Genomic DNA, 12,852 nt, shown 5'->3' on the forward strand with positions numbered 1-12,852 from the left:
TTTCTTCGTGAGAGGTAAGGTCAGGTTGGGTTTTCATGATGATGTGCATAGCTATAATTTTCATGTTGATATAGGTCTTCATTGCTATATATAAATTTTCATGATAACGTAGGTCTTCATTGCTATATATAAATTTTCATGATAACGTAGGTCTTTGTAGCTATAATTTTCATGATAACGTAGGTCTTTGTAGCTATAATTTTCATGATGATGTGCATCTTTACAGCTATATAAATTTCATGATAACGTAGGTTTTTGCAGCTATAATTTTCATGATGATGTGCATCTTTACAGCTATATAAATTTCATGATAACGTAGGTTTTTGCAGCTATAATTTTCATGATGATGTGCATCTTTACAGCTATATAAATTTCATGATGATGTGCATCTTTACAGCTATATAAATTTCATGCTGATGTGGATCTTTACAGCTATTTAAATTTCATGATAACATAGGATTTCATTGCTATAATTTTCGTGTTGATGTGGATCTTTACAGCAATATAAATTTCATGATAACATAGGTCTTTGCAGCTATATAAATTTCGTGATAACATAGCTCTTTGCAACTATAATTTTCATGCTGACGTGGATCTTTACCACTATATAATTTTCATGCTGATGTGGACCTTTACAGCTATATAAATTTCACGCTGATGTGGATCTTTATCTTTACAGCTATTTAAATTTCATGAAAACATTTTGTCTTTGCAGCTATAATTTTCATGCTGATGTGGATCTTCTCAACTACATAAATTTCATGATAACATAGGACTTCATTGCTATAATTTTCATGTTGATGTGGATCTTTACAGCTATATAAATTTCATGATAACATAGGTCTTTACAGCAATATAAATTTCATGATAACATAGGTCTTTGCAACTATAATTTTCATGCTGACGTGGATCTTTACCACTATATAATTTTCATGCTGATGTGGACCTTTACAGCTATATAAATTTCATGATAACATCATAGGTCTTTGTAGCTACAATTTTCCCGTTGATGTAGGTCTTTCATTCTATACAAAAATATGATGATGATATTGTCTTCATAAATTTCACGGTGATGTAGGTCATTTCAACCTTTTCTTATAACCTTCAATTTTCTTACATGTTAATAACATGTGCGTGACAATAGAACAATAGAGTATAACATCATATCATTAAAAAACTATGTAGTGTCAACAATGTAATAAAGACAGACAATGTTTTACATAAAATTTCAGTAACAAAATAATAATGTGTAAAATGAGTGAGAATAACTTTGTGGTATCAACAATGAAATGGTGATGTTTTGCATAAAATTTCAGTAACAAAATAAGAGCAATGCGTAACTAGTGATTATAACTTTGTGGTATCAACAATTTACATAAAATTTCAGCAACCAAATAAGCCCCCAAAATGTAAAAAAAAGTGACGGTGTTCTTACCTCCGATATGCGCATATAAATTCCTCTATTGTTTTGTCCAATATCAAAATAAAAGGTCTTGTTTTCTACTCGCATATGCCTTCCTTCTGGTAGTTCACCTTTGAAACCTAATTCGAATTTGTTGCGAAAGAAAGGACAAAGAAAATAATAGAAAGTATCAGAAATTGTTTCAAATTATTTAAATCGATGGGAAAAGGAAATGTGCAATATTATAGGACCTTTCATGAAATTATAGTATATTATAGCACCTTTCATGAAATTATAGTATATTATAGGACCTTTCATGAAATTATAGTATATTATAGGACATTTCATGAAATTATAGCATATTATAGGACCTTTCATGAAATTATAGTATATTATAGGACCTTTCATGAAATTATAGTATATTATAGGACCTTTCATGAAATTATAGCATATTATAGGACCTTTCATGAAATTATAGTATATTATAGGACCTTTCATGAAATTATAGCATATTATAGGACATTTCATGAAATTATAGTATATTATAGGACCTTTCATGAAATTATAGTATATTATAGGACCTTTCATGAAATTATAGTATATTATAGGACCTTTCATGAAATTATAGTATATTATAGGACCTTTCATGAAATTATAGTATATTATATTACCTTTCATGAAATTATAGTATATTATATTACCTTTCATGAAATTATAGTATATTATAGGACATTTCATGAAATTATAGTATATTATAGGACATTTCATGAAATTATAGTACAATATAGGAGCTTTCATGAAATTATAGTATATTACAGGACCTTTCATGAAATTATAGTATATTACAGGACCTTTCATGAAATTATAGTATATTATAGGACCTTTCATGAAATTATAGTATATTATAGGACCCTTCATGAAATTATAGTATATTATAGGACCCTTCATGAAATTATAGTATATTACAGGACCTTTCATGAAATTATAGTATATTACAGGACCTTTGTGCAAATTTGTGTAAAGTTAAAACATTTGTTAAGTAAATATGTAGAACTACCGGTAGTGTCCCAACCTCCATCATCTGTTCCAAACTCTTCCAATAGGTCAGTCAACGCATCACGGAACTCTATCATTCCTTGGGCAGGGATGGCTATCTGTGAGCGAGGCCCACCTCGGGCTATGGTTTGGGAGACCTGAAATACAGTTACCAATTTCGCTTCTATAATATTACGTCTATAATAAAATGGGTTGAAAAAAAAAATATATTAAAAACTATTTCTCAAGCATCCAAACACAGCTGGGTTTATGATTTTATGACGTACTGTTTACATTAGAAGGAAGAAATGTTTGTTTAGAACGTTTTACATCTTTGAAGGTTTCAAAATTGAGGGTTTTAAAAATCTTGCCTCGGTCTTAAAAATTTAAGATTTTATAAAATAAGGTTTTTTGCAAAAGGAAAATAAGGGGTTTTTTTTTGCATAAGGAAAATAAGGGTTTTTTTTGCATAAGGAAAATAAGGTTTTTTTTGCATAAGGAAAATAAGGGTTTTTTTTGCATAAGGAAAATAAGGTTTTTTTTGCATAAGGAAAATAAGGGGTTTTTTTGCATAAGGAAAATAAGGTTTTTTTGCATAAGGAAAATAAGGGTTTTTTTGCATAAGGAAAATAAGGTTTTTTTTTTGCATAAGGAAAATAAGGTTTTTTTTGCATAAGGAAAATAAGGGTTTTTTTTGCATAAGGAAAATAAGGGTTTTTTTGCATAAGGAAAATAAGGTTTTTTTGCATAGGAAAAATAAGGTTTTTTGCATAAGGAAAATAAGGTTTTTAGCATAAGGAAAATAAGATTTTTTGCATAAGGAAAATAAGGTTTTTTTGCATAAGGAAAATAAGGTTTTTTTGCATAAGGAAAATAAGGTTTTTTTGCATAAGGAAAATAAGGGTTTTTTGCATAAGGAAAATAAGGCTTTTTGCATAAGAAAAATAAGGTTTTTTGCATAAGAAAAATAAGGTTTTTTGCATAAGGAAAATAAGGTTTTTTGCATAAGGAAAATAAGGTTTTTTGCATAAGGAAAATAAGGTTTTTTGCATAAGAAAAATAAGGTTTTTTTTGCATAAGAAAAATAAGGTTTTTTGCATAAGGAAAATAAGGTTTTTTGCATAAGGAAAATAAGGTTTTTTGCATAAGAAAAATAAGGGTTTTTACACAAGGAAAATAGGGTTTTTGGCATAAGAAAAATAAGGTTTTTTTGCATAAGAAAAATAAGGTTTTTTGCATAAGAAAAATAAGGTTTTTTGCATAAGAAAAATAAAGTTTATTTGCATAAGGAAAAATAAGGCTTTTTTTGCACAAGAAAAATAAGGTTTGCTCCCAAATTTCTGACACTGACAAGAAAGGGATTAAGGTGGGAAGGTTACCATCGGGTAAGTTTTAATTACCATGCATATTAGACACTATAAAAATTGGCAAGCTTTACTCATTTCACTCACCCTTAAGAATCTTCCCCGAGAATTTTCTTTTAAATCCAGATAGTATCGTCTGTTATCTTTAACCATTACTTCACTCTTCAATTTCCCATCCTCTGGTAAGTTATCAGGATTTGGTGGACCTAAATGGGCTAAAATTAGTCTCATAATGTAGTTTGTCAAAATTTCATATAGGGAAGGAACATTTTTTGCAAGATTTATTTTAACAAGACGCCTTCGGTTTAAAAAAAAAGAAGATAATTTTCAACAAACCCAATGAGGCATAAAGCTCGCTAAAGGACGTAAGATGGTCTCGAAACTCCGCCGCTGTGGACATGGCTAATAATAATCGGCTCTTTCGGCCAGCTGCTCCAACCTTAACGTTACAAAATTTCATACATCACTAATTTGTAAAAGGGGCTTCTTAAAGGGACTGCAAAGAAGGCATCGGCGGGTGGGTAAAAATTATTTGAAATACGTCACAGATATCACGTGATGCCAAGATACAAAGACTCCTCATGGAGTAGAACTAGTTAACATCTAGTCCTTGTTTTTCGCGAGATTGCAGCGCCAATTCCAGGAAGTGGTGGTTTTCGAAATAAAACGAACTAAGCTTCTTTGAACCACGCCTCTCCTTGGTCACGTGCCTCTGACGTATTTCAAATAATTTTTACCCACCCGCCGATGCCTTCTTTACAGTCACTTTAACATCGAATAAAAAGGAACGCACTTCAGCCACTTTGATAAATCTTCCTCTTCTATTCTGTTTCACATCCAAATAAAACCTTTTTGATTGTATTTGCAACATTTTTGTGGCCAATTCTTGCTCCCCCTGCGCCATGATCTGCGCACCTCCTATTATATAAACGGTTAAAAGTTCTGAAGTAACTGTACAACTCATTTTGATATTAATTCGTCAAAAAACAAAAAGGGCTAATTTCTAATTGAAAACTCCGAAAAAATATCAAATATCAACTCTTTTTGTTATACTTTGGGGTGAAATACCGGTAAAATATTGCATAAGTGGAGTAAATAATTAAGCTAGGTGTTAGGAGAAGGGATTATCAATACATCTTATTTTACATTTCAAGTAGATGCTTAGATACTCTCAAATTTCCTTTATGCTAGAGTGCATGCCTCAAAAATCAATAACTGCTCTTGAGTGGGAGAGACGACAAGAGGTCTATTTCAGCATTGGGTAATAATTACCTGTCTAGCCTTAGACCAGACTGGGGGAGAAGCCTACAGACCTACTTAGAAGAACTGACTGAGACTGGGGTTACCCCATATGTGAATTAACTCTTCTAAAAATGTTTAAAAAGTATATCATTTGTTCTTGCTATTAATAATAATAATAATTCCTAACATTATGTGAGTGGGAGGGTTATGTTTTCTAGTGAACTTTTGAATGTGAGAATATATTGAATAGCGTAACTGTCATATTGTTTATTTATTTATATTATAAGCTTGTATAAAAAATATGCCCACAAACACATTTTTTTTTAATAAAATCTTATTATTATTATTATTTTTTTTAATTATTGTATGGGAAATAAGAATATTTCTGCGGTCCAATTAAATTAAATACCTTGAATTTTAAAATTGCTACTGAGGATTATATCTAATTTCTAATTCAAGATAAGCAAGTATTAACCATAAATTGACCCTTTTTGACCCGAGTATAATGTTTGTCTAATCTATAGATTAACAATATATTTTTTTAGAGCATGAATGAGTACAAAACCCACATTAGTATTATCAGCTTTTGTAATAATATTTTTAAACATTATGAGTATATTTTCCAGCGTACAAAATGGTAATTTTATACACCTCTTTTTAAAGATGCTTAATATGACATGCATGGCTAAAATATCATGGAAAAGGTGACAAATAATAAGGCAATTATCAATAACTTCGAAAGCGAAGCAATATCAAATTTAGTCATATTTTGGTGGAAATTAAAGGTGGAAATTTATTCAGTTGATATTAAACTTGATAATAACAAAAACATGACCGCATTAAGCTGCTTATAGTTTGTAACTACTTAAACAGCTGCTGGCAAAATAAATATTCAAAGAAATAGTGCACTTGGAAATTAAGTGATATCACCAAGTACTTTTAAAAGGCAATTTTGACTAATCAGATTAATGAGGTTAAAATACTACTTCTACAACAAAAAAATTAAAGTTCTATTTGGTATAAAACTATAAAGAATAATCTAAGGGGCATGAATTAATCTATAGAATTAAAAAAAAAAAAAAAAAAAACTATAAATATCAGAAATATTTAAGATATTTATTATCTTTGGGCAAGTTTTTACTCTAATTTTCAGAAATATATTTGTAACACTGAGTTAGTTAATGTTGCTACTTGCTAAGCCATTTCTCATAGGACCAAAATTTATACTTTGAATTTAACTAGACTATTATCATTTCAAGTTTATAACTATTAAAAACTCCATTAACCTGAAATTCAAGGCCAGGAATGTTTTTAGCAAAAATTAAATGTACTGGTATTATTTACTTGTTCATTACCAAAGGTTTAATTTGGCAGTATCTTGTAAAATGAATAATATGACATTTTTAGTTGTTTTGGGTACATAAATAGGTCACAAATATGCTAAGCTATCAGTTTCCAAAATAAATAAATTATGGTTAACAAGAAATTCAATGACTTAGCATATAAATAAGAGGAGACTAAAAATATCATATTACAATAGGGAGATCATGTTTTAAAATCTCTTTGCATTAGGTTTAATAAACCAGATTGATTATCAAATTTAGAGATTAATAAATTGGCCAACATTGAAAAAAAAAAAACTGTAAGAATTTTGGTCTGAAGGTTGATTGGTAAGCCTAGGCCTTAAAGAGTTAAAAAACCTCAAGGCCTTTTGGTTAGTAGTAGGATAGGAAGACAGGATTCACAGACAGTGAATGGGAAAGTTATGCAGTCTAGCCAAAACACTCGAAATTCGAGAATATAGGGAAGAAATTATAGCACAATGGAAAAATTTAATTTTCTTGAATAATCCAAGCCTATCCAAGCGTTTTAATCGCTTTAATTAATTCCTCAAATAAAGATTTTTGAGAAAGTAAAACTCGATTGAATCCACATATTGGATTATTAGGGCGATTAAACTAATACCGAGGCTTAAAAGGTTATTCGCCATGTTAGGCTTAAGCCCTCGATCGTGTTACGGCTTCGCGAGCTATATTTAGTGGATATAATTTCTTTAACTCGGTTACGAATAGTCCAACATTCGCTGATAAGGCGATTTTTGGTTTATTCGTGGGCTAAATTAATTCGAACATACTCTGACCCTGATGCTGCTCATCTCCGCTTTCTCGGTCCGACATGGTGGCCTCTCTCCCACAACTTCCACAAGTCGCCCGAGACTCGCTCTCAATATTCTAATAATTGACCCATAGTAACCAATCAAAATGACGAAATTTGACTTCAAAGACTCACGAAATTAGCGAAAATTAATTTAAAATCACGCGAAAAGACTAGATTTCTCTCTTTAAAACGATATACAATTCTATATTAATCGTTTAAATTAATTTGGGGGAAATTCGTTCTTAGACCCCTTTTTCTACTTCAAGAATGCTGTTAGTTTAGTTTCCACATAGTCCATACATTTTTATATTTGCTATTGTGCCAGATGGACCGATGGTGTAAGGCCAGACGGTTCAATTCACTCCACCACCACCTGACCTATCCAACACAAACCCAAGGACGCAACTTTCTAATCGATGAATCTGTTTCTGTTATGACTGTAAATAGTATGGGTTGGTACGACTAAACTCGTTGCTCAGATGACAAGTGATGTACGTCCCAATGATGCGTTTGTCCCAAAACCCACACTGGTGATCATATGGTACCAAAATATCAAGAATTGGACAGCATATGAAAATTTGTACCCAGATATAAATTTCAATACAGCCACGTAGACGATTAACTCTGTGCAATATTCCACTAGTCTTTGTGCCCAAGTAAGTGGAACAACTAGCGACGTACCAGACATAGAGCTCACGATGGTTTAGGCAAGTGATCAAGCTCAAAACCCTTGAAAGTTGTAACGCCCCAAAGATTTTGGGTTGATCCGACTACTACGGGTGCATTAGAAAATGCATTGCGTGAATGGGAGCAGATCGGTTCAGCTTAAAAAAAGCGTCATAAGGCAAATTAAACGACTCCTGCACGACGCAAGAGGTATTTTGAGCTTCGGAGTTACTTCTGAGGATAGGTCCAGGGTAACCATTGCCAATAGGTTTATTTCAGGTCACCTAAAAATCAAATCAAATGTGTTTATTGTAGCAAACTCAGAAACTGTGACCCATCCCGAGCTTAAATGGTGCTAAGTGTGTGGGCGTAAACTATGCTTATCCTCTATCCATATAAGGTTGCCAGATTTTGGGCTTCCGTGTCCGTACTCCGTAGTAAGGCCAGCGCCATGTGGTGTGCTGAAAAAAAAAAAAAAATTGAAAAATAGCGAAGGCGGAAAAATGGAAACTTGTTTGATTGACATTAATTACCAACTACTATTATTATAAAAGTACCATATGATTAGTAAATATTTATATTTGAGCTTGAGATTACTTTTGTGACATTAGAATTTACTGTAAAACCACTTAATCTTGAAAAACGTTTATAACAACAAGCCCTGACTTGACTTGAGGACAAGGCTTAAGCTTTGGTGATAAAAATTGAAGATGTACATGGGTTTTGGCAATGATCCCTTTGGACCAAAACACTTAGGTATTGTATTAAATTTAATTTAATTAAAACCAAATTAGAATTTAAACTGAACAGAGAAATATATTTCAGAGATGTATGACTCACCATGCTCTCTTCAAGGAATATGCTTGAAAACCATTGGTGAAAATAGGGAATTTCTCATAAAAGCATTTTTACAAATTCAACAAGTCAATAATAGTCTAAGTCTGGATGAATCTTCCAAACTTTGCTTCGAACCCAGAAACTTTATCCCTAGCAATGTGTCTCAAAATTTACTATACTCCTTAAGTCAGTTTGGCAATGTTGATGATGAAGTTTTGGAATTATTTAACTCCAGTGTAACGAGACTTGAAAGAGTGAAGCTTTATAATGGTGCCCATTTGACGCAGAAAGGATTGAAGGTCTTTAAGCAACACAACATACAGTCACTAGAGATACCCAATTTGGCTAAAGTTCCACTAAACAATCTAATAGCTTCCATGAATGAATACACTTTAAAAAACCTAAAACAATTAAACGTTTCTAATTGCACTTTTTCATATAATGGAAACTTCTCCGTAATAGTGGTATTATCAAAGCTAAGAAATTTGAGGTCCTTGAATCTAAGCAACACTAAATTTACCACACTTGGCTTAGAAATCATAGTAGAGGATTTACCATTTTTAGAAAACTTGAACATATCCAAAACGAAAATTAGTGATATCTCTCCGTTAAAAAAATGCAAACACCATTTAAGGTCGTTATCAATGTATGATTTAAGTAACAGTGCCAATTCGGGCTTCATCCCAGTCATTTGGACCTTGGAGAAACTAGAATACTTGGATATATCGGAAGATGTTGTAATTAATCCAATAGAATCTCTAACGCTAATCAGAGCCAAAGCTGGAAATTTGTTTGAAATGCCTCAGTGTTTACCAAAATTAACCCATTTAGATATCTCAGGAAGAGATGGATTTTCTAGCAATGATCTAAGGTTAGCTTAGAGTAAATAATTAAAAATTGGTGTGAAATTAATTACTTTTTCACTCCTTTTCACGCAGAAATTTTCTAATACATCACCCTAAATTAGAGTTTATTGGTCTGGTATGCTCTGATTTCAGTTCAGATAAAATTCTAACTTGTGAAAATGATCCTGACTACAATCCAAACCTTAAGGTCAATTTGTGACTTTGAAACCAAGTCCAACAAATTGAATAAACTAATATTGAGAACCTTTAACAACAGGTTGCTGGTTGCGCAACTGAACCTCAAATACTGAAAGCTCTAGTTAGATATCTTGACAGACCTCACTATATTCAAAAACTCCTATATGTATTATATTCCATCACAAATGGATTTACTGTACCAAGAGTTGACCTCATCCAGGTATAAATGTCTAAATCACAATGTAGCGAAGAAGTGTAAGATGAAATCAGTCAATTGCAATTATTACAGATAATAACACGTGGTATGAAAGCCCATCCTGTTAACTTGGGTATTCAGATGTCTGGTACCGCTTGTCTTTATAACTTATCACGGGGGGTCATGGGTCAAAAGATTCATGTAATATGGTTCCAAGAAATTGTTGCTGTTACCTTAAAAGCAATGAAAAATTTCTCAACTAATAGACAAGTATAAAATAATTGTGTTTCGGAGACTTTCTTGAGTGACCAATGATTTCTTTCTTTCACATTATAGTTACAGAAAAATGCCTTATTAACATTATGCAGTGATAGAATACTTCAAGACATTGTAAGAAAATGTCTACCAATGATAGTGTACGCAATGTTTTCTTAAAATACTGAACATTATCCAATCCAATCCAGGTTTTTGACAGGTATAATTGTGCCAAACTAGTCATGGACACCTTAGTTTTATTTGATGACCTTTCAATGAACAAAATGGCTGTTGCTATTTGTTCTATACTGGCAGCCAAAGTAAAATTTTCGAACTGTCTTAGTATAATTGAACCAATCAAATTACTTAAACTAATATTTCCCAAAATCAGATATCCACCAATGAAATCACTCAAATAGGTGCAGACCCTGCATATATGGAAAGATTACTAACATTGGTAAGAAACCAAATACCAAGTATGGGGAATGGTGCAGACACAACTATGGTGAAATTCACGCTAAGTGCTCTATGGAACCTAACTGGCAAGTCTAATTATTTATCCATCTTTCTTTATAGGTGAAAGTTAATATTAATTCTTATTTAATATCTAGATGAATCTCCAGTTACTTGCGAGTCATTTTTGAGATTAGATGGTTTGGAATTAATGCTGCAATTGTTGGATGTAAGAAAGTAGAAAGGTTTTCTACGTAGAAAGTAAAATATCAATGGATTTTTACATTTTCAGGACTTCAGAGGTGAAAGTTCAGTAGAAACTAAAGTTCTCGGTATAATGGTATGTTTTCACAACCCACAAAAATTTTCACATGTTTGTTTTATTTGTGAACTGATTTTTCTTTTCAGAACAACATAGTTGAAGTCAGCAGGTTACGTGTTGATGTTTTGATTGCACCATTTGTAATTGCTTTGAGGTGATCCCCAACTAACTAAACCTAAAGATCAATATAAAATACTGATGGTTTGTGAAATTTCCATAGAGATCTTTTACACTCTAGTCATATAGATGTTGGATATTTCTCTGCCGGTATTTTGGCACATTTATCGTGCAATAACATGGCAGCTTGGAATGAAATATCTGTAAATAAAAAAGAATTACTACATGATTTGGTAAGTAATCTAGTATGTAAAGGTAGAACGCGTGTTTTACATGCGTGTTTTTACATTTTGAACAGAGTCAAGCTGTGTGTGGTTGGAAAATGCCTGAAACTGAGATGGTAGCATACAGGTTTGATATTTTACATGATAATTTTTTTTTACATCGAAATTGTTTATATTGACGATATAAGCTAGCATTTGTAATATTACAGATCATTCAAACCATTTTTCCCATTATTGGAGGCTGAACACTATGAAATTCAATTATGGGCATTATGGGCCATTCATCATGTATGTTCGAAAAATTGTAAGTAAAACAAACACTGGTCCCAGTACATAGGCTATACTTTTATCTGACTATATTGTCTTTAGCCCAGCGATACAGTGCCATGTTGAGAGATGAGTGTGGCGTGGATAGAATACAAAAAATACTTAATCAACATAATGTCCCAGCTACAGTTGCTAATTTATGTCAGAAAATTTTGCAAATTGTAGAGGAAACTCTAATGACGTGATCGATGGAGGAAACTCTAATGACGTGATCGGTGGCTTCAATATCAATTGTTCCTTTAGTTTTATTTCATTTGCATCAATCTAACAGCTAAAGCTTCATTTCCATTTGCACATATAAGGATGTGTAAATTTTCCAAAGCGTGTGAAAATTTAAACTTTTTGACACATCCTTGAACTTGAAGGTGCAAGTGAAAATAAAGCTTAATAGTTGTTTTTAAAATCAATCAAGGGAGGTGAAAAGAAAATGTAATGATGGGGTCGTTAAATAATACTTTACTATATGTACATTCGTTTTAAAAATGGCATTCTGAAAATTTATAACCTGACACGTATGTTGGCTTCACACCATAATTATATTGTGTGATACTGACCAATATATGTTATGGTACTGTTTAGATATTTTAGACCTTTTAAGGGTTCCAAAATACCTAAAATTTTCATCCGATTTTGGGGTTTTTAAGATGTTTATTTGTATATCTGTAATATCTTGGCATGATATATCAATATGCCAAATTGCCTACTCTGCAGAGAATTGTGAGATAATAAAAAAGTATATATCTTGTTGGTATAATTTTTGTTTGAATATGTTGAATTGTTCCATGGGTATCAGGTTAAATTCCAGGATTACATGTAATATTGAAAGGTTGTTCAGCATTCAACATGTACAAATGACAAAAATCATTGGATTTCATGGTTAAATGGTACTGGAGCTTATGGTTGTGTATCCCCCTGATTCTAAGCCTACAACCTTCTCTGACGTTTCTGTTTGGTAGCATAGGAACCTAGGAGGGCCTCGATTTTAGATGGTCTTCAATCTAACACCATCATCAAGGAATTCAGGCACAGCGTGACCTTAAATTACCATCAATTCTATCCCCGCCTATTTATGATGAGTGACTGTTTATGGACCAATCCCGGTTCTCATTCTATTATTCAAGGTGGGGTCTCGTCTAGTCGAGGTCCTCCTATTGGCTAAAACTCCTTTCGGGGCCCCAGATGTACCCAATGGTTGTGGGTCGAAAATAGATT

At 32.2% G+C, this 12,852-nt stretch overlaps 2 protein-coding genes across 9 annotated transcripts in view; one reads left to right on the forward strand and one right to left on the reverse strand.

Annotated features, from left to right (window-relative positions):
• Pur-alpha (Purine-rich binding protein-alpha) overlaps window positions 1-12,852 on the reverse strand; it is a 59,416-nt gene that overhangs the window by 8,196 nt on the left and 38,368 nt on the right. The window contains exons 1-6 of one of the 8 annotated variants that reach the window (XM_089845671.1): window positions 7,178-7,671; window positions 4,595-4,719; window positions 4,138-4,240; window positions 3,889-4,016; window positions 2,475-2,595; window positions 1,436-1,542 (exon numbers count right to left, since the gene is read on the reverse strand). In XM_089845671.1, the coding sequence (XP_089701797.1) occupies window positions 1,436-1,542; window positions 2,475-2,595; window positions 3,889-4,016; window positions 4,138-4,240; window positions 4,595-4,719; window positions 7,178-7,220 (627 nt within the window). In that variant the 5' untranslated portion in view covers window positions 7,221-7,671. Of the gene's footprint in view, window positions 1-1,435; window positions 1,543-2,459; window positions 2,596-3,888; window positions 4,017-4,137; window positions 4,241-4,594; window positions 4,720-7,177; window positions 7,672-7,881; window positions 8,328-12,852 lie in introns of those variants that run through there. The other 7 variants (XM_089845670.1, XM_089845669.1, XM_089845663.1 and 4 more) reach the window with 7 other exon arrangements.
• Window positions 8,320-12,394, forward strand: LOC149654221 (protein zyg-11 homolog B-like). The gene is made up of 15 exons (XM_089845653.1): window positions 8,320-8,622; window positions 8,692-9,574; window positions 9,642-9,756; window positions 9,826-9,966; window positions 10,036-10,212; window positions 10,279-10,332; window positions 10,407-10,517; window positions 10,589-10,739; window positions 10,809-10,879; window positions 10,943-10,990; window positions 11,059-11,126; window positions 11,193-11,322; window positions 11,388-11,440; window positions 11,523-11,617; window positions 11,683-12,394. The coding sequence occupies exons 1-15, from the start codon at window positions 8,577-8,579 to the stop codon at window positions 11,823-11,825; spliced, it is 2,286 nt and encodes a 761-aa protein (XP_089701779.1). The 5' UTR covers window positions 8,320-8,576; the 3' UTR covers window positions 11,826-12,394.

Source organism: Phalangium opilio, unplaced genomic scaffold, assembly GCF_054372755.1.
Source record: "Phalangium opilio isolate 3A_F unplaced genomic scaffold, DU_Popi_V2 ptg000079l_1, whole genome shotgun sequence".
Taxonomy (NCBI): Eukaryota; Metazoa; Arthropoda; class Arachnida; order Opiliones; family Phalangiidae; genus Phalangium; species Phalangium opilio.

What these genes read in the sequence shown, in the direction of transcription:
- LOC149654221 (XM_089845653.1), top strand. Translation starts at nt 8,577, where the DNA reads ATGTACATGGGTTTTGGCAATGATCCCTTTGGACCAAAACACTTAG. An exon ending in ACTACAATCCAAACCTTAAG is followed by an intron (nt 9,757 to 9,825) that starts GTCAATTTGTGA and finishes CTTTAACAACAG; the next exon opens with GTTGCTGGTTGCGCAACTGA. An exon ending in CAAGAGTTGACCTCATCCAG is followed by an intron (nt 9,967 to 10,035) that starts GTATAAATGTCT and finishes CAATTATTACAG; the next exon opens with ATAATAACACGTGGTATGAA.